Here is a 22,239-nt window from a genome sequence, read left to right on the forward strand (position 1 = left end):
TTCACATTATCATGGATTGTTACATTAAAAGTCAACTAGTTTGCTCTTTTAAAATGATGACCTTTAATATAGTAATTTATGAGGTATTCTTTGATAAGTTATATCTGAGAAGAAATAGTGAAGCTTGTCATAGCAATAAAAGTGAAGAGTGGCATTTAAAATTCCTGAAGCTCTATGTAAAATAGATAACTAATAAGGACCTACTGTACAGCACAGGGAATTCTACTCGATACTCTGCAATGGCTTGTATGGGAAAAGAATCTAGAAAAAGAGTGGATATATGTATTTGTATAACAGATTCACTTTGCTGTACACCTGAAACTAACACATTGTAAATCAATTATACCCCAATAAAAATGAAATAAATAAGATTCCTGAAGCATAAAATCCTATATCCTGACGATCTCCTTTCCTGATCAATTTCAGAAGCAGAAACAGTGCTAATAAAAATGGTAACTGGTGCAGTGTACCTTGGCTGCACATTTTTCATCATGTGCAGTATATAGAAGCAGCCCTACGAGCAGCTAGGCATTAAAATTGAGTGATTTTTGTGGCCGGCAGATATCTTAACCTGTAACTGAAGATCTGGATTTAAAATATTGTAAGACATGATAAAACGTGTATTTTTCCCTTCTGCTAATAAACCAGCGGTCCCCAACCTTTTTGGCACCAGGGACCGGTTTCCTGGAAGACAATTTTTCCACGGACTTGCAGGTGGGGTGGGGGGGGGCACGGGGGATGGTTCAGGCGGTAATGCGAGCAATGGGGAGCGATGGTGAGTGGCAGATGAAGCTTTGCTCGCTCGCCCGCCGCTCACCTCCTGCTGTGTGGCCCAGTTCCTAACAGGCCGCTGACCGCTGCCTGTCCGCAGCCTAGGGGTTGGGGACCGCTGTGCTAAACAATCTGTTACTTTACAGACATGCTCATGTAACCACTCTATGTCCGTGTATCTGGACCTCACTCATTCAAGTGTGTTGCTTGGCCTTTTTTAGAACACTCAGGAAACACAGAATCAGAGAATTGTGAACACAAATTATGAGCAAAGAATCATAGGCACCTGACCGACTTCTGCATCAATTAGTGAGTTTGTGGATCACTCAGACTGTCTGCATCTCTGATACCAAAGGACATTTCTGAGCCCTGAAAAGCTGCATCCCAGTTTCTCTGGGGTACATCCTGTCAGGCCCTCAGTGGTGATTCAACAGTCTGCATGCTTATTTCTTAAGTGTCTAGTTTTGCATTTAAAGGCTACATTCTAGATCTTACGGGGAATATAAATCAATGTGGTTTATCAAGGCATTGATAAGGGGAATATTTCAATAGGGAGAGACAGGCAGTGGGTGACTTGAATCATAGAAATGAATTAAAGGTCTCGTTTAAATTGTATTCTTCGCAGAGAAATGTGAGAACTTGTATTTAATGGCAAAATAATGAGGAGTTGTAAAAGTTATGAAAATGGATGTTCAGATCTCTTGTTTAATGCTGAATTTGCTGGAGGGAAGTACCACCTTGGCAGACAGCAAACAAGCTCTCAATGGCAGCAGGGTTACAAAGGGTGTAGACATGAAATATTGCCCCTTGAAGCCCACTGGTAATTTTTTATGCAGAGATTTGGGCCAAGTCATAGCCTGAAGAAAGCGGGCTTCCTATTGTGGTCTTGAGCCATGTCCACAGGATCTGGCCTTTTCCTCGATAAGAGGGAGGTTTGCACGTGAGCCAAGAGGAAAGCAGAGGCCTCTTACCTCCAGGCAGATAATTGTGTCTCAGCGAGCTGCAGTTGCGATGTCTAATGGCGTTTCCTGTTGGACTCGTGCTACCTGCCAGCACTGGAAACAAGCAGGCACTGAGAGCCGGCAGCTTATTTCAAGAGTGACAGGGGCTGGAGTGCATGTGTTCTTCACGGAACTTGGCATGTATGTGCCCCCCAGCCCCCACTGTAAGATCCAAATGAGGAGGAATTGTTTCACATTCTCAAAATGGAGAATTTTCTTACTTGATGCCCAAGTTGCAGAGATCAGAAGCCCACGAACTGTTTTATACAGAATCGTCATAGTTCACTCCAGAGGGTCCTGGGTTTCAATTCTCTTTTGCTTTTGCTCTCCCTTCCTCCTTGTAATCTCTCCTCTATCTGTCAAGAGTCAACTCAGAATTGCCTTGCTTTGAAGCCTTCCCCAGTCACACCTTTCCTTCTTGTGTGACTCCAACCTCTTTTTTTTTTTTTTTAACCACTCTTAGGGGCCCATATGTGGACCTGTAACTATGTGTTGACCCTCCTGTCTGCTTCCGCCCTCCAGGACACAGGCCCTGCTCCAACACACCGTCATCCCCGGCATCTCACAAACCCTCCTCATATGTCTGCTGAGTGATGGGCAAACACAGGCTAGGACACCGTGTGCTGAGGGTGTGAGGAAGGGCCAGTCCAGGGGGGCTCGAGGAAGGAGTTTTGAGGGAAGTCAGGTCGATTTGGGTCTTGAAGGATTCGGAGGAGGACAGCATTACAGGTCAGGAAAGTGGTCACACTTGTGTGACCATGGTGACACTGAGTCCTTTTATGTGGCAAAGGGAGCATTTGTCAGAGGGGTCAGATTGAAGATATGCACTGCACTCAGGCCGTGCCAAGCTGTAAATGCCAGACTGAGGAACTTGGGGCTTTACCCTGCAACAAGCATTAGTCACTCTCGTGCAGCGGGGGATTGCAGAAAACATTATTTTCTAGAGATTAGAAATACATATATTTTACATTACATGTAATATTGTACATTATAATATATATTTAATGTCAGTTTTCTATATCCATTCGTGCACTGATGGACACAGGTTGCTTCCATGTCTTAGCTAGTGTAAATAACGCTGTAGTGAACATGGGTATGTAGCTGTCTTTTCAACTTAATGTTTTTATTTCCTTCAGAGAGATACCCAGAAGTGGAACTGCTGGATCATATAGTAGTTCTGTTTTTAATATTTTGAGGAACTTCCATACTGTTTTCCATAGTGGCGGCACCAATTTACATTCCCACCAACTGTCTACAAGGGGTTCCCTTTTCTCCGCAGCCTTGCGCACACTTATTTGTTGGCTTTTTGATGATAGCCATTCTAATAGGTGTGAGGTGATATCTCATAGTGATTTTGATTTGCATTTCCCTGATGATTAGTGATGTTGAGCATCTTTTCATGTAGTTCCTATTGGCCATCTGTATATCTTCTTTGGAAAAAAATGTCTATTCAGGTCGTCTGCCCAATTTTTAATCAGAAATTGTGTTTTTTTTTTTTGCTGTTGGAATTGTATGAGATCTTGAGAATCAATTTGAGATGTTAAGGATTAGAGGTGTAAGAACCCTCAGTGATGGCCTAAAGAGGGCCTTTTCTGATGATCTTGGGAGGGAAGACACCAAACGGTCCCACCATTCTGCTCGTGATTACAAAGTGGGGAACAGGTAGCCTCCCCTTCTTCCCAGGCCAGTGATCAGGGTGGAGTTTAGCACTCCACCTTTTCACTGGTTCCAGCCCGAGGGAGGAGTGACTGACTTACCTGATCAGTGTCGTCTTAGTCTGTTCGAGCTGCCATAACAAAATACCATAGACAGGGTGGCTTATAAACAACATAGACGTTTATTTCGCACAGTTGTGGAGGCTGGAAAGTCCAAGATCAAGCCTTGGGCAGTTTCAGTGTCTGGTGAGCATCCGCTTCCTGGTTCATCGATGGCCATCTTCTCACTATGTCCTCGCATAGCAGAAGGGGTGAGGCTCTGTGAGGTCTCTTTTTAATGGCATTAATCCCAGCCACCTCCTGGTTTCCCCACCTTTTAAAACCATCACATTGGGGGTGAGGATTTCAATATATGTATTTCAGGGGGACCCAAACACGTGGTCTGGCCAAGACAGACATTTCCGTGGCCACGTTTTCTTGAGGCAGGGTGACTGCATGGAGACCACCCAGGCCACTGGGTGCCCACTCACTGGCAGCCTGTCCTCAGGTAGCATGGCCCTTTGCTCTTCCCATGTCTGTGGAGGGGGGGAGACTAGGCAGGCCCATGGATTTCTGTTCCCTCTGTTCCAGCTTTCTCACCTGCGTCGGGCCACCCGTCATTGGGAGAGACACTTGCTTTCAGTCTGGGAGAAGTGGCAGATGGGGTTGATAAGAAGACAGAGGCTCCTTGGGCCTCAGGCATAGGCAGGCCCCCCTGGGTAACAAGGAGCCCTGTGTTGAAGAGAGTAATACCTTTACCAACATCAACTGGTTTTAACCCCAAGAGAAGGAGCCTAAGATTAGCACCACCACCCCTAGACGGCTTTTAAACCTGTCTCCAGAGGTGAACGAATCCTCATGTGTATGACTGATAAAATTAGTGTCCCATGTTGCTATTTTGTTTTCTTACTTGCAACTCCAGGCCCTACAGAATTAGTAAAAAAGCAAGTGCCACCAGGTCTCGTGGGACATACCGTTCCCTCATACATTTCAGTTTTTACTGAGCAAAGTGGATTATGCCTCCCGCACTGCACAATCTACCACCTTGTAAGGCATCATGAAAATCTCATTTAGTCCATTTAGGATTTAGTCTGGGGGTTTTGATCAGGTGAAAAAAGGCATTAGGAATTCTCACTGTGGAGTGAAAAACAACAGAGCATAAAGTAAGAATCTTATCTTAATTGGGAAAAACAAAAAGCATGAAGCCAGCAGAGTTACATTTTCCTCACACGACTCAGGCACTGGGCTGGATGTGTGACTAGAGCTTCTCATCACGAAAATGGGACAGAGCATCGCCTGTCTCATTGTTGTCCCTAGCTCGGCAAGCTTTCTGCACCTTCCACCTCCAAGTGTGTGCCGTGTGTCGTCAGTCAGCTTCACTTGGGAGCTTGTTAGAACTGCAGACTCCTGGGTCCCACCCCAAGCTGGGTCAGAACCCATGTCCCCAGGTGATTTCATAACACACGTTAATTTGGAGAAGCTCACCTACAGCGCACAGTGCTTCACAAAATTACACCTATATCAGAATCCCCTGGAGGGCTTGTTAAAATGTAGATTCCTGGGGCTTGCCCTCTAAGATTGAGTTCGGCAGATCCGGCTGAAGGCATAGGGGTGCCGACGCTGCTGATCAGCGGTCCGTCTTGTTGCTCTCTAGCTTTTCCCCTGAATGAGAAGCTCAGGCCCAGGCCACACAGCACATGGTAAGTGGGAGAATAGCCTAGAGCGGCCCCGAACTGCGTACACGAGCAAAGCTTGAATGGGACCAGGCCAGTAAGCGGGCATGCCTCCACAGTGGCCCAGTGCAGCCGGGGACAGTCATCTCTAGGACCCGGGGCTGGGCACAGTCCACTGTCCTGGCTGTTGTCCTGCAGGCTGGTATGAGACCCCCTCCCAATAGAGCCCCATCTGGAGCTCGTGGGCTCCAGTCCTGATCTGAAACTTAATCAGAGCGACTTCAGGCGCCTCCTTGTGCTTTGACTCAAGGTCAAGACCACTCTCCCTTTCCCTGTCTCCACCCAGGGTCTAGCGACTTACCCTTAAAGGGCTCCAACCAGAAAAGCCCCAAATAGGGCCCCTTTCCCTTCTGGAGAGCGCTAATTACAGTAAGTCTTTCTGACGGAGGCTCCCTGGTTGAGGCCAAGATGTACATACCCACCCTTTAGAGAAGGCTTCTCTGAAGACCACAGTATGACTTTCTAGAATTTCTGTAGCTGTAAATAAGAAAAAAAATGTTAATTCTCACATCAGGGATGTCACTATCTAATTAACCTTCTTTAGATCCTTTAATTCTTTCAGTTCTTATTAGAGCCTTTGCTTTCCTTCAGTCCTAAAATTTTCAACCTATAAAATCTCAGGCTACAAGACATTGTTTCTCAGTGAATATGGTTTCCAGGCTTAAAATTTTACCACTGGTAATGATAACCAGTAAAAGGCATGTAGATGGTAAAATATTATGTTTAAAGGCTATGCGTGTTATTTATATTAAAGATAAATGTGTACAGTAAAATAAACACTGTCCCTTGAGCCATGAAGTAACCTTTCACGCCACTGGTCCCACATTTCATCCATATTTAATTATGTAAGCAATGGTAGGCGCAAAGTGTAAAGGTCAAAAAGAGATTGTGATGCCAAAAACTTGGTCTCTGTGCACCCGTGTCCAATCAAATCTCAGAGACAGAGTTTTTTTTTTTTTTTTTTTTTTTTTTATTTATTTATTTATTTATTTATTTTTGGCTGCGTTGGGTCTTCGTCTCCGTGCGAGGGCTCTCTCCAGCTGTGGAGAGCGGGGGCCACTCCTCACCGCGGTGCGCGGGCCTCTCACCATCGTGGCCTCTCCCGTTGCGGAGCACAGGCTCCAGACGCGCAGGCTCAGCAATTGTGGCCCACGGGCCTAGCCGCTCCGCGGCACGTGGGATCCTCCCAGACCAGGGCTCGAACCCGCGTCCCCTGCACCGGCAGGCAGACTCTCAACCGCTGTGCCACCAGGGAAGCCCAGAGACAGAGTTTTGACTGAAGTAGAAAAGAATAGCTTTATTGCTTTGCAAGGCAAAGGGGGACACAGCAGGCTCGTGCCCTCAAAACTGTGTGTCCCAACCCAGGGGGATTTGGTGAGGAGTTTTGTAGCAGTGTTTCAGGGGTGTGTGCAGGGCCTGCATTCCTTTAATCTGGCCTCAGGTGGTCTCCTGATGAGCTTCTCTGGTTCTCAAACTGCACCCTTCTCTCTGGAATGAAGAATGCTTCATCAAGTAGTTAACATTTTCCATTTGTTGGGGGTTTTAGTTCTGCAGAAGAGCTCAAAGATACTGTTACGTGTATCCCTTGAGGCGAGGAGGAACCAGGACCCTGCCCCAAGGCTGCACTGTTGTTTCTTGACTGCTCCTCCCTTGTCTCCACATCCCCTTCCTTCCCTAATTAGCAACTGTTTGAACCTGCCCTTTAGAACTCTGGGAGGGTCATGGTGGCTGAAGCCTATTCCCTACAAACAAGAAATAGGGGACACAGAAGGGCTTCCGTGCCTAGGAGCCCCACAGGGTCCTGCTCAGTTTCAGTTGGTGGCGATCGACTTTTACCAGATTTGGTAAAGATCTCCTTTTGAAAAGTGGGCCTCTTCACCCTGATTTGAGTCGGCACACTTTATAGAAGAAACGAGCAAGACATATTCAGGATCTAGAAAATTGTGCTTGGTGAGCTCAGTTTCCCAGAGATTTCCTGGAACAGCAGTCAAAGGGTAATGCAGAGGAGTGTACGTGGCCTCCATAATGCTGCACTATGAAACTCAGGACACAGTCTACATCAGGAAGGCAAAAGCTGAGCAGAACGTGTTAACAGCTTGGAGCCTTAGTCTTCATGGTCATCCTTCAAACATCATTCATTCAATTTCCTTTTAGAAATTGAGAGTGAGGTGGATCCAGGTATATATCAATTAGAAGCACTTTTTAAAAAATTTTTATTTTGTATTAGAGTTGATTAACAATGTTGTGTTAGTTTCAGGTGTACAGCAAAGGCATTCAGTTATACATATACATGTATCTATTGTTTTTCAAATTATTTTCCCATTTAGGTTGTTACAGAGTATTGAGCAGAGTTCCCTGTGCTATACGTTTGGTCTTTGTTGGTTGTCTATTTTAAATGTAGCATTGGGTACGTGTCAGTCCCAAACTCCCAATCTGTCCCTCCCTCCCACCCTTCCCCCTGCTAACTGTAAATTCGTTCTCTACGTCTGTGAGTCTGTTTCTGTTTTGTAAATAAGTTCGTTTGCATCATTTTTTTTTAGATTCTGCACATAAGTGATATCATATGATACTTGTCCTTCTCTGAGAAGCATTTTATATATAATAAGAACCAGAAAACTACAGTTCAAACTAGCTTAAAAACTAAAGGGTACTTAATTGGCTCATGTTACCAAAAAATCCAGAGGCATAACCAAGTTCAGGCATGGTTTGACCAAGAAGTTAAAACCTGGTTGCTTTTTCTCCCTGTTGCAAGATGGTTGCTAGAAGCTCGAGGCTATACAATACCTCTTCCATTTTCTTGATGAAAGCAGGGTTCTCTGTTCCAGAGCTCAGAGCTCTTAGCAAAAATCCTGGGGTTCATTACACCGGTGGAGCAGCTTGGCTACGCTGATGACCATAAACCAGGGAAGCAACACTCCGAGTGACATGAGCCTGGATTCAGAGCCCAGCCCACGTACCAGGAGAATCGGATGCTCTGGCTTAAACCACTGGCCCACCTGGTAGCAGTGGAGGTGGGCTCAATCCCCAGCAGGCTTTTCCATTGCCCCACACTTGGTCATAACACGTAGAACTAAGTCAGGGGGTTGGAGAGTGTTCCCTGGGAGAAGAAGTGTGTCCGTGCACCAGGGAAAGGACGACTCTCCAAATGTGCTGCCTTTGTCCGTGACCTGAGGATGGGAATGATGTAGAAGCAAGTGTGTCTGTAGAAGGAAGCTGGTGAATAGAGGTGGGCTAAACTAGGAGGCTCTCTAGCTTTTGGCTGGTGAGTCTCAAGAGTAACTTTGAATAGTATCTTTGTAAGAGCAGGCTGACTAATTCCTTGAGAATCCGTTGAGGTTTTGGTACTAAGGGTGGCTTGATGATGGTTTCAGGTGAGAATAGTTTCTCACCAACACTGAGGGTGGTGAGCAATATTACATTTGTATCTCCAAGTAATTACTGTGTATATGTCCACAGTTCTGTATGAAAATTAGAGTGAAACTTAGGGAGAAAGTGTGTACTGATAAATAGGAAATGTGTGATCTAAAAATATTTTTCCATGTGTTTTTCTAATCAGGGAATGTATATATTTGTAAAGTAGTAATAATTCTAAGAATACAGATGCACTTTGGGCAAAGAATTAAGTAACTTTGTGGGGGGTTTTTTTGTTGTTTCTTATTTATGGCTGCGTTGGGTCTTCGTTGCTGCACGCGGGCTTTCTCTAGTTGCGGCGAGCGGGGGCTACTCTTTGTTGCGGTGCGTGGGCTTCTCATTGCAGTGGCTTCTCTTGTTGCGGAGCACAGGCTCTAGGACACGTGGGCTTCAGTAGTTGTGGCTCGCAGGCTCTAGAGCGCAGTCTCAGTAGTTGTGGCACACGGGCTTAGCTGCTCCGTGGCGTGTGGGATCTTCCCGGACCAGGGCTCGAACCCACGTCCCCTGCATTGGCAGGCGGATTCTTAACCACTGCACCACCATGGAAGCCCCCTAAGTAACTTTGTTTTGATTATTATGAAATAGAACTAATAGTGAAGCCCCAAGTACACACAGCTTAAGATGCAAAATGAAGCCTGGTACTTTGTTCTTAATTCAAATCTTAAGTATTTGGCCATGAATGAATAATTCTTGGTGGACATTTGTGACGCTTGGTGGACTTTTGTGACAGTGTGCCAGATGCATGATTCTTCAGCCTTTGATGATTCTCTTTCAACCTTAAGAGTTATTTCAGCAGATGTTTATTATTATTATTCTCTTCAGCTTGTCAACCTGAGAGTTTTTGCCTAATGAAAAGAGCTGCTGAGCCTTTTGCATGTAAATCCTGATAAAAGCTGCTGCAGCCCAGCCCAGGGCCACAGAAACTGAATGCATACCAAAGATGGGTTGGACTTACAAAACAAACAATTCGCAGACTGAGTAATCATGTAATTCACGCCTTGTTTTTCTGATGATTTTTTTCAGAACCGAATGGAGGAAAGCAAAGCACTCTTTAGAACAATTATCACCTATCCCTGGTTCCAGAACTCCTCAGTTATTCTGTTCTTAAACAAGAAAGACCTTCTAGAGGAGAAAATTATGTATTCCCACCTAGTTGACTACTTCCCAGAATATGATGGTAAGTCAGCACTCTTCCGCCCGCCTCCCGGGACCAGTGCCCGAGCCGACACACGACAGTGCTCCGTCACTGCCTCTGCCCTCAGAAGCCTGCACATTGTGATTGATGGAGTACGAATTCTTGTTTGTCCTGTCTTTTAACGACGACCTGAAATGTTTCATACCCCGACAATGCTGAAAGTTATAGTTATTTCAAAGCATATAAGAAGTTCTTTTCTTTTGCTCTTCAAAGGAGGGAACAATCCCCTAGTTTTGACTAATTGTGTGTCAGCCGTTATAGTTCCCTCTTGATCTCCCTTTCGTTTGGTAACAGTCTGCCTCTGCCTGTCTCTAGAGAGAAAACAACATTGTGGTCAAGAGCCCATGGTCTGAAGTCGATCTACGCAGATTCAAATCCCAGTTCTGATATTTCCTATTTGTAGAACCGTGATCAAGTCATTTAGTTGCTTATGTTTTGTAGACTATAGTAGATAACACGTTGTGACATTTTAGCATGATGCCTGACACATGGTGAATATTTAGCAAATATTTACTTTTGTGGCGCTTCATGACCCCATCATCCTAAGGGACGGTACCCATCCTTTAAGCTCTTCCTGTAGCACTTAGGGTCTGTAGCACCCACTTCAGTACTCATATGTATGCACTTTGCATTATTTACTTCCTTCTTTTTTTTTAATTTAATTTACTTATTTATTTATTTTTGGCTGTGTTGGGTCTTCGTTTCCGTGCGAGAGCTTTCTGTAGTTGCGGCAAGTGGGGGCCACTCTTCATCGTGGTGCGCAGGCCTCTCACTGTCACGGCCTCTCTTGTTGCAGAGCACAGGCTCCAAACGCACAGGCTCAGTAGTTGTGGCTCACGGGCCCAGTTGCTCCGCGGCATGTGGGATCTTCCCGGACCAGGGCGCGAACCCGTGTCCCCTGCATTGGCAGGCAGATTCTCAACCACTGCGCCACCAGGGAAGCCCTACTTCCTTCTTATAAACAAATCTTGCCTCCTCAACTGGACTGTGAAATCCTGGATGACCGGGCATGACACCCAACCCCTTCCGAGAAATACTTGTTGATAGATGATTGGTAACAGAATGCATCCACACCCAGCCACTCTGAAACAGGTGAAAGAGTCCCAGCCACTGCCCTGTGAGAACTTCCGTGCCCAGTCCACACCCATCTCCCCATACGTGCTCAAGTCTAGGTTAGGAGCGGCTAACTACGGCCTGCCGCCTCTTTTTATAAATCAAGTTTTATTGAAACAGCCATTCATTTATATACTGTCTGACCACTTTTATGCTACAACAGCAGAACTGAGTAGTTGTGACAGAGCTCAAGTGGCCCACAAAGCCGAAAATATTTACTCTCTGGTCCTTTAACAGAGAAGTTTGCCAAACCCAGATCTAGGTGAACAGCAGGTAAGAGGACAAGCTCTGAATGTCACAGAGAACCAGCACTGCCACTTACCAGCTGCGGTGCCTCAGACAAGTTTATTCAACCACTGAGTTTCTTCCTGAGTAAAAGAGAATTGAATGGAATCACATATGTAAGTTACTTAGCACAGTGCCTGGCACAGAGAAGAGCACAAACCCAAAAGTACCTATTATAGAGGTGCAACAGTAAGAGAATGGGCTATTTTTTAAAAGTACATTATCAGCAAAGGGTATCTGGCTTGGATGTCAGCTCAGCAGTGTTTTTGTTCTGCAGACTCCCTCAGAATGGTAATTGCTTCAAAACTAATATTCAGTTTGGCCTCATAGCTTTCTACAAAGACACAGACACATCAAGGATGGAGTTTTATTCATCTTTTCATCACACATGCGTTTGGTATGGCGCTGCTCTTGGAAGGGGAACGTTACATGTTTAATGAAGTTCCCTTCTCAGATACATATAAGATTCTAAGCGTTGCTGACTCTACCATGTGGGGATGTTGTCAGGTATTAGAGATAGTACTGTTTTTGGTAGCAGTGTGTTCCCATCCTCTGTCCAAGTACATTTTCCTTTGTGCTTTGAGGTTCCTTTAAAACGATACTTGCCCAGCCTAGACAGTGTATTCTCTTTTCCTCCTTTTACTTTGCCACTCGCCCGCCACCACGTCACGAGCGCCAGAGCCTGGAGTCCTCAGTGCTCCTGAGAAAACTGTGGAAGGAAATAACTTTGTGTTAGTTCTCTCCCACGGCAACAGGCTGGCTCCTTAAACACGAGATCTGCCCAAATAAGATGAGCACGAAGCATCCGGCTTACACCCAAACACGCATGCTTGCCTCACACACCTGGAAGGAGAGGCTCTTTGTAGTTTTTCTCGGAACTTGGTGAGAATCCAAGGATGGGAAATGACCCGCACCTCCCGACGCAGCACCCGCCTACAGGCCAGCATGTTTTCGTGATATGCTTGCACACGGGAGGACAGAGGCAGCACACGGCCCCACAGAGCAGACCCACCGAGGCTCACGGTGCATGAGGCTGCAGCACGCACAGCACACCGGGGTTGGTTTCCTGCAGTACGACACGTGTTAGGGTACTGTTCTCCCCTCTCTGTGCAGCGTCTTCCTAACCTCTTTACACATCTCCTTTGGCCAGTAATTTCCCCAGATATCCCATCACTATGAGTGTGAGCATCTTCCTTCTAACATGTGCCCATTGTGACTATCTTTAAATCCCAAGATGTTCTTTACTGTCCATCTCCCCCAGTAATACATGTAACGCATACAGGAAACTTGGCCGTGGAAAAAGAAAGACAGACACTGATTGTTATTCATAAAGCAAACACAGCTGTCATTCCAGGAGACTTCAAGCCCTTGTAAGATGAGCTAAGACAGAAAAAATTCTAGGCCCACTCTGCAGTGATATTTTTATCATAAACATGTTTATAGTATTCTAAATTTCACACTTCCACATTTCTGCACTTACAAGGTCTTCATTGTAATGAATGCCATTTCTGTATTTCTCTTCGGGAAGGAAAACTGCCATTTCTACATGGACTTGAATTGCAAAATTGTCCATAGAGACTATGGAATTCTGTTACTGCTATGATGGCTATAAGGATTTCTTTGTAGTTTATGTTTATTCAAATAGCAAATTATGCTTAAAAACATAACAGGCTCCAAGTGCTCTTCAATGAACTTGAGTCTTGTTCTGATATACTTTAGAGTTAGAAAAAAAAAAAAAGTAGACCTTTCTTTCCCAAAAAGAATAACTACAAAATTCATTCATAAGCCAGAAAGATAGTTTTCTTTTATGAAAATGAGAGGCTGCACCAGTTCTAACAATCTATTAGTCCTGGTTTTAAATATTTTTATTACTGCTATGGAATTATTAAGTTAACAGTAAGTACATCGAATAAGCTAGGACATTAAGTGATTATATATATTACATATTTGTAATTGTGGAACTTTTTAATTCATTATGATGCCAGCCTTCTTAATCATTGACAAAAATTTCAATTCTGGGCTCTGAAGTTAGAAATTCAAACACTCCTTTTGTAAACTGTACAAATGAGAATGAGCCGTTTTCATGGCTCTTTCTCCAGTTTCCAGCAATGTTGGATATAAAGTTATTTGCAGTAAGATTGGTTTGAAAAGTTTTCAGGTTGGCTGTCTGAAACTCACGGTGCACTTTGTTAGAATCTGCAGGCCCTCGGTAGAAATTTCAAAGATTTCTTTGTCCCAACCAGTAGATAACAATACTGATAGAAAAAAATCTAAGCTGTGACTCCCGAGAGGGTCTTCTGAGAGAGGAGGAGTGGAGGCTATAGCGCAAGACCTTCTTTCATGGTACAGAAGTGGAAAAACTGGGAGAAATGCCAATGTATAGTGCCACAAAGACGCATATGAGAAAGGTGCTCAATCCTTGATAGGTGGTGGTGGTGTTTTAGTGATCTATTACGCTCTATTGAGATATAATTCATATACCATTTAAAATACACCCATTTAAAGCATATAATTCTATGCTTTTTGGTATGTTAATTTTTTAAATTATGGTAAAATATATGTAACGTAAAATTTGCCATTTTAACCATTTTTAAGCATGCAATTCAGTGATATTATAATTACACTCACAGTGCTTTGCAGCCATCACTATTCACAACTTTATCATCACCCCAAACAAATTCTGTAATCATTAAGCAATAACTCCCCTTTTCTCCTCCTCCTAGCCTCTGGTAACCTCTAATCTACTTTCCGTCTCTATAAATGTGCCTAATCTAGGTACTTCATATAAGTGGAATCGTACAATATTTGTCGTTTTGTGTCTGACTTATTTTACTTGATATAGTGTTTAAGGTTCATATATGTTGTGGCATCTATCAGAACTTAATTTTTATGGCTGAATAATATTCCATTGTATGTATGTACTACCTTTTGTTTATCCATTCCTGTTGATGGATCCTTGGGTTGTTTCCACCTTTTGCTATTATGAATAATGCAGCAATGAAAATTGATGTACAAGTATCTGTTAGAGTCCCTGCTTTCAATTCTTTTGGGTATATACCTAGGAATGGAATTGCTGCCTCATATGGTAAGTCCGTGTTTAGAGTTTTGAGGAACCATCAAACTGCTTTCCATTTTACATTCTCAGCAACAATGCACAAGGGTTCAGATTCCTCCACATGCTTACTAACACTTGTTATTTTCCACTTGATTTGATTATAGCCATTCTAGTAGATGTGAAGTGGTACCTTTGTTGTGATTTTGATTTGCATTCCCTAATGATGTTGAGCATCTTTTCATGTGCTTATTGGCCCTTTATATATCTTCCTGAGAGAAATGTTTATTCAAGTCCTTTGCCCATCTTTTTATCAGGTTGTCTTTTTGTTGTTGAATCGTAGGAGTTCTTGATATATTCTGGATATTTACCCCCTTAGCAGATATGTGATTTGCAAATATTTTCTCCCATCCTGTAGGTTGTCTTTTTTTCTTGTCATTCTTTTTTTTTATTTTTTATTGAAGTATAGTTGAATTACAATGTTGTGTTAATTACTGCTGTACAGCAGAGTGTGTAGGTTGTCTTTTTACTTTCTTGATGTCCTTTGATATACAAAAGTTCTTAATTTTGATGAAGTCCAATTGATCTGTTTTCTCTTTTGTTGTCTGTGACTTTGGTGTCATATCTAAGAATCTGTTGCAAAATTATTAAATAAGTTCTTCATATATCCTGATAAATGTACCATAATCCTTCTAAGACAGTGCTTGGCACATAAGAGACCCTGGATAAATGTAAGAAAATGTAAACCAACTTTTTAAATCATCACACATAGTGAATTGAATTCTCATAAATGTGGTTTGCTCAGAAACACCAGAAGTGAGGCTACAGAGGACAGCTGTAGATGGACCAGACCTTAAGGAACACGTTTTGTATTCTGAGAGAGATTTAAGTCTGGACAATGTAAAATGAGTGGGGGAGGGGAGACACAGGGGGGCAGATTGACAAGAGAGCCTGAGGCAGTTATGTTGTACCCATGCTTATCATGCAGCTGAAACCAGCGCAGTTAAACTCAGTCCAACAGAAGTAAACTAATCACACCCCTACTGAAGATTCTGCTGTGGCTCCCTATCTCCCAAAGAATCAGAGCTAAATGTGGCCTGCCCTTCAAGCGCTCTGCCTGTTTTCACCTAATCACATTCTGTGGATGGATGGAGATGAATGGATGGGCAGGTAAAGTGACAAAGAGGAGCAATTACACATAGTAGTGTTGAGGAAGATGCTTATAACAGATCACATCTGCACTGAAGAGGTCTTTGTGAGTAAACATTTACTGAGCAAATGCCTTAACAGATCAGCTGACAAATGTCCCTTTCCTCCCTTGGCCAACAGGACCCCAGCGAGATGCCCAGGCAGCTCGAGAATTCATCCTGAAGATGTTCGTGGACCTGAATCCAGACAGTGACAAAATTATCTACTCCCATTTCACATGCGCCACAGACACCGAGAACATCCGCTTTGTCTTTGCCGCCGTCAAAGACACCATCCTCCAATTGAACCTGAAGGAGTACAATCTGGTCTAATTGTGCCTCCTTGACACCGCCCTTCCCTTCCCTGGTGGGCTATTGAAGCTATACAAGAGGGACTGTATTTCTGTGGAAAACAATTTGCATAATACTAATTTATTGCCGTCCTGGACTCTGTGTGAGCGTGTCCACAGAGTTTGTAGTAAATATTATGATTTTATTTAAACTATTCAGAGGAAAAACAGGATGCTGAAGTACAGTCCCAGCACATTTCCTCTCTTTTTTTTAGGCAAAACCTTGTGACTCAATGTATTTTAAATTCTCAGTCATACACTCACAAAGAGCTGTTTCTTCCTCTCTCTCTCTCTCCCCTCTTCTTTTCTATTGAGCAAAATGAAGCTGATTTTCCTTTTCCTAACCCATCCCTTCCTCCTGATTTTTCCCACATTACAATGGCCTTTATCCTAGTTCCATTCTTGGTCAAGTTTTTCTCTCAAATGATAGAGTCAGGACAATTGTCATTCAATTTAAGCCATCAACATCAGCTTAATTTAACAGTTTGTAGTTTCTGCTGAAGGATTATAAGTATTAATACTGTGGTTTTAAGTGTATTGCTCTGGATACACACGTAGAGGTTTTTTTTTATATAAATATATTGTTTTGCCTCACTTTGGGCTGGGACAGTGGATGCCCATCTAACGGTTAAGTGTCTTTTTTTTTTTTTTTTGGATTTCTACCTTCAGCCATAGCTTGGTTGCTCAGTGAACTGTACAGAAGTCAGTAAGGCACGGGCCAAGACACAGAGAAGTCCTTTCTTTTGAAATGCCATGTGCCATTGTCCTTCCTCCTTTCCTTCCCTTTTTTTTTCACCCTGCTTTCTTCAAACTGCAGATGCCAAAAAAATATGCCAAGAGACACTACATTATCCCAGTGGCTGCTACCCAGATCCTTTTCATAGGTTGCTCTTAATTTTTTTTTCCTTCAGTTCAAACTTTTCCTCCCTTTTTTTTTCCCTAGTGTTTGGGCCACAATTTTAAAAATGACTTTTATTAATGGGTATGTGTTGCCAAAGCTGGCTTTTAAAAAAAAAATTTTTAGTAAGAACTTAAAAGATAAAAGCCAGTATCTTAAAATGTAAGAGAGTAAGACTGTGAAGGCTAAAATGTTTGGCTGCGAATGAACCTGAAACACCAGTTGCCAAACAGTTGGTCACTGTCAATCTGACTCTCATAGTCTATCCTTTTCTTTGCCCTTAAAATCACATTGTTTTGTGTCCACATTCCATGTTGAGCATCTAAATCGGCAATGTGGAAAAGCTGTCCTGTGTGATACCCCATGAAATCTGCTTTTCTCTCTTCATTTGAAGCCAGCTTTACTCTCTCTGTGTTCTCTAAGGTCAAGTAGGTCTGCCAAGAACATTGGTTGATGATAGTATTATTCTGACACCTTTAATTTGCAGAATCTGAAGTTACTGCTAGTTTACCATCTTTGGGATCTTAAACTGGTGACTGGCTGAGTTGAACTTAAGGAAGATTTGTGGACCGAAACTCAAAAGTAACCTCTCTGTTCTATAGAACATGTATTTATATAACTGAACATCATAGGAGAGAGATCTGGAATTCTATATGTGCAATTTTTCAACCAATGCAAAAAACACAGCACATGTATTGATGAGCTTCTGTCAAGCAGTTTGAGTTGAAATATGATTTAAGAAAATAAGTCATGACTGTTTTAAACCTGCTGGGAAGTTAGAATTAGGCCATGATGCTGGTCTCAGTTTAACTACAATACTATTTGGCACGAGTCTAAACTTTCATATAAATCACTCTTTTGGAACAATAAAGGAGAGGGAGAAAATCAATGGCTTATCAGATGAGTACCAGAGTTACTAAGTAGTAATGGAATGTTCCCATTCTTTACTCTCCCAGCCTCAAACTACACAGGTTACTTGGTTTTTTTTTTTCTCCTTATTCAGAAAGCACCTGTAATTTAATTAAGAAACAGACTGCCTGTAGGTATAGTGCAATTACGAATGCTCTAATCATTGTACATACATCTCTCCCTTGATATTGCATCATCCATACTGGCTTTGTAATCATTAATTTTTTGGCAGATTGAATGTGCTGTATTGATATGTATCTATGTAATTGTATTGTGTGTCTTATAGCTAATTCACATTTTGAATAATGTTATTTTATTTACTTTTTTAAGAGAGGAGAATGTAAATTTGTCAGTTTATTTCTGACTAGGGATATTTTTTTTTTTTCCATTTAGAAAAGAAAAAAAAACCTTACTATCGTATGGAGCGGTACTAGCATCGTGCTATATAAAATCATTTGCACATTCCTGAGTAGAGGTATACTGATTATAAGACCCAAAGGTCTTAAGACCCAAAGGTAATTTCATAGCAAAAATCAGTTGGAGCTTTTATACAAACATGGAAACCAACTTTGTAGAACTTTTGCCATTTGACCTAGGATTGGAATATGAGCTTTTATACAATTCATATTCTTATTTGGCAAATATGCACAGTTTAGTATTACCTCTCTGATGGCCTTTATTAGAAAGGCAGTTTTAGAAGCTATTGTGATCCACTAAGGAAATGTTTTAACAGCTAGCGACCACTGCTTGCCTGAAAGGGCGATCTTAAATTTGGTGCAGCAAAAAAAAAAAAAGAAAAAAAAAAAAGAAAAAAAAAGTATAAACAACAACATTTGAAGGCCTACAGTGTGTATAGAGAAAACCTCATCACAAGGTCATAAGTGTTACAGTTTTAGGGAATCAAGATATTCTATTTAATAGAGCTATAGTAGATGTAGTCAATTAAACCTGATCTCAAAGCTCGAAGAAGCTGAGCAAAACAGGGAAAGATTGTTATATTTGTCTTTATGAAATCGGGATGGAATTGCTATGCAGAATTGAGGTTTGTGGTCTCACTGTTCATCTTAGGGTGCATGACAAGATCCCTTCTCTTGAGAAAGGAAAAAATTGATCACCCTAGTTACAGTGATGCATAGAAACCGAATTGTATCCACACTAGTCAGTCGAAGCTAAAGGATTTTCTTTTTTGTTTCTTTGTTTGGGGTTTTACTGAAGGGTCTGGGGTGGGAAGGGATTCTTTTCAGTTTTGTATAAAAACAAAGTTTACTCATGCTTTCTATTATTATTGTGATTGCAAGCATTCTAAGCGTGTGCCGCTGGACCCCTCTTGTTGATGCTCTCGGTAACAGTAACGGAGGCCTGTGGCGAGTTTTGTGGTGACTTGGGCATGTCTTATTGAAAAACAAAAACACAAAACACAGAAACCTTTCTTCAGCAGACCAAGGCAAGCAGCCGTTTCATGACTCACTTAACACATTGCAGTGTACCAGTTTACAGATGATTTTTCCCTTTTTTGCGTGACATGGCAGTTCCAACCCACAGAGAATCCTTTATTTGTAAATTGGAGGTTTGTACTATGCCTTACAGAGCTTAAATTCAGAAGTTTGTGCCTCATATCTGAAACAAAGGGAAATAACAAAAGTAAATAAATCCCCTCAAAGTGTTTGTTTTTAAATACATTTTCATATAAAGAGCTCTGTTGAATGTCATGAATAGATTGGGGGGAAAAATCTTCTAGAAACCTGCATATGTTGTTTACTAGCAGATGACAGCTACAAAAGGTATTTAAGGAACACCCAAAACTTGTATTTTTTTGTAGATTAACTAGCAGGTCTAATATTTAAAAAAGGTAATTCAGCTAAAGGACAATTTACTTTTTGTACTTCAGACTATCTTGATTGTCAAGGTGTACGAACTGTAATTTTAAAATTTATACTGCCACATGATTGTAAATTTTAGTTGTCTTAAGCTAGGAATCAGTGAAAAGCTATTTATGCTGGATATGGGTCAAAAATGACTATTATTTGCAAAAAATATATAAAAATAATGGGAAGAAAGGGCTGCATAATGAGATACTGCAAGACTCAGATACTGGTTGGAAATAATCAAGTTACCCTCAATTTCCCTTTGTTTTCAGTTTCTCAAAAAGAATGAATGAAATGAAATATAGCAGAATGTTAACCCATATAAAAATAAAGTGTACCCAAATATTGTAACGGATATTGCTGCTCTTCTTAAAATTAAATAAGGGTTTAAAACCACTTAATTGGTAATTGACAACATCTCAGTTGACACAGATAAGGTGTGCTTGGTATACTGTTTTCTTCCAAAGATGATCTTTGGTTAGAAACACACACAAAAATTAAAACTAGTAACATTGTGTTTATCTGTCTCTACATATTTCCAGCATATGTAGCGTTAATAGATCTGTCCTGGTAACTATGTCTTTGGGATTTCATTTTGATTCCATAAAATTAGGAAAAGAAATGGCTTAGTTGTATATGACTAGCTAGAGATTTTTGGAGCCAAACACCTGCTGTTTTCGTAGACACTTAGTACACAGTCTGAACTTGCCACTTGTTTTTCTCACAGAATAACCATTTCCTGCTGTCTTCCCAACTACCAATGCCCTTCAATAACCCTGTTGCTTCTAGAATCATCTGTTCAAAGTATGCATATACACCCAGCACATAGTAGGTGCTCAAATATTAATTTCCTTCTTACCTCCCTTATCATGTATCCTCCATTTCCCCATATGATTCCAACCCAATAGTAAGTGGCATTTACATGTTATGAAAACATCTATTGGGTAAAATTGGATCTCACTTGGATAAAGGAATTCTGACTTCCATATAAGCTTTGGTAGACAGAAAAACAACAGGGAGAAGATATTCTTCAGTAGAATATTTTTAAGTTTAGAAAAGGAAGATGGAAAATTACTATGTAACTTTGTTCAGGTTACTTCGACTGAAACACATGTTTTTGGTGGATTTCTTTTCCTCAAAGAACTCTCTAAATGCAACTTGCTGGATTCCTCACCTGTCGTCATGCTGGAAACCCTTACTAGACCTATGTATTTAGGGAGTTTTGTCAGAAAAACATTTTTAACTTGCAGTATTTAAAAGAATCATATTTACTGTTCTTAAAATGTCATTCAAATGCATGTATTGTCTATTGTTTGGGGATGGGAACTAGTTTTGCAAAAAAACACCTAATGTTGTATAATAATGCCCCGATGATCTTGCTGGTTAAAAATACAGTATTTTTGGCCATAAGTTTGTACTACAGTTTTCTTCATTCTTGAGTTTTCCTTCTCTTGAAGTTGCCTAAGCCTCTCCAAGAATGTTTTTTATTATAAGGAGTATTGGGATAAATCTTTCCTTCCTTAAAGCACTTTATACTGCACATCCATTTCCCAAAGTAGGTTCAATAGTTTTTAAACAAACCACCAAAAAAAAAAAAAAAAAAACCCTTTTCCTTTCTGAATATAATCAGAAATTTCCGACTTCCTTAGTGGAAGTTTTCATATTGATAGTATTTATCAAATTTGTTTTAAAAAAAATACTTGCCCTAATTTAGGTTGCAAGCAACTGTCAAAACAAGTTTAAATAGCTGCTCAATAAAGACTTAGAACAAGCCACCGTCTTCACCCTGAGGCCGAGATTCTCCTCAGAGAAAGAACACAGGCCTTACAGGCAGAGGGCTTGATTAGAGTTCCTTGTCTCAGCCCTGGAAAGGAAAGGTCCACTCCACGTGGGAAAAAGGACCTGCTGTAGGTGTCCTTTAAGTCTGTGATTTTTACATCGAGGCTTTTGAGATCAGCTAAAAACTAGCTTCTCTTCTTCTAGCAATTTTGTGAAGTTGGGGTGATGGCAGCAAGTGCTTCTCCAGAAAATCGGTGCTTACGTAGGGACCCGAAACCGTAACAGAAGCAAGACCTGTTCCTCCTGCTACTCGTGATCAGGTCTTTTACTTGATAGCCCAGCCCTTGCTTATGGAATTGTGTCTTTCAGAATACTGTTCCGTCCATTTACTTTAGAGAAGAGAGTGTCATTTTTACTTAAAAGCCTTAGTTTTAAGGCTCTCCTATCCTTGCATGTTTTAGAGACCCTTTCCAGTAGGTGGTGTCCCTTCTCTCTGGACCTTCCTGTGAAGGGAACGGTGTGCCTGGGGACTATCATTAGTACAGGCCTGGAGTGACAGTTCCCACAGCCTCTCTGCCGAGGAACCGGGGTGTTAGGCAGACCCCTAGCGCTCCTCACTCTGTGGCCGTCTTGCTGGGGCCTGACCCCCACCAGGACCTGACCTTGGTCCATCTGCGTCATCATCTTAAAGACCCCCGCCCACAGAAAAAGACAGGAACTTGCTGAACATTATTTGAGCCAAGTATTTTAACTTGACCTTTCAACTCATAGGTCAAGCCTGCCTAGTCTGATGTTTTTCTGTCCTATCCTGGGAGCAATAAAGGAGTAGCTGGTCTGAAAGCTGCTCTACCTTGCTCTTCATCTTCCTTGTCTCCTCCCATTTTTCTCTTAGGATGTGACAGCCGGCATGCTGCCTCTTGAGAAACCAATTAGACCACAGCAAAGAGGTGGGGGGAGAGAACTTGATGCCAAGGAACAACAGTAGTTTGTTTGATA

At 41.9% G+C, this 22,239-nt stretch overlaps 1 protein-coding gene and 1 long non-coding RNA gene across 2 annotated transcripts in view; one reads left to right on the plus strand and one right to left on the minus strand.

Moving 5' to 3' along the window:
• Positions 1-20,874, plus strand: part of GNAQ (G protein subunit alpha q) — a 287,397-nt gene extending 266,523 nt beyond the window's left edge. Inside the window, exons 6-7 of the mRNA XM_082471076.1 lie at positions 9,634-9,787; positions 15,585-20,874. Of these exons, the coding sequence (XP_082327202.1) occupies positions 9,634-9,787; positions 15,585-15,775 (345 nt within the window). The 3' untranslated portion in view covers positions 15,776-20,874. The remainder of the gene's footprint in view (positions 1-9,633; positions 9,788-15,584) is intronic.
• Positions 3,591-6,141, minus strand: LOC309665028. Its single transcript, XR_014266170.1, has 2 exons — positions 5,618-6,141; positions 3,591-4,198 (listed from the first exon to the last, which is right to left on the minus strand). It is a non-coding gene; the product is annotated as an uncharacterized lncRNA (long non-coding RNA).
• Positions 20,875-22,239: the final 1,365 nt, after the last annotated feature.

This window comes from Balaenoptera physalus (genome assembly GCF_965194825.1).
Source record: "Balaenoptera physalus genome assembly, chromosome: 7".
In the NCBI taxonomy this organism is placed as follows: domain Eukaryota; kingdom Metazoa; phylum Chordata; class Mammalia; order Artiodactyla; family Balaenopteridae; genus Balaenoptera; species Balaenoptera physalus.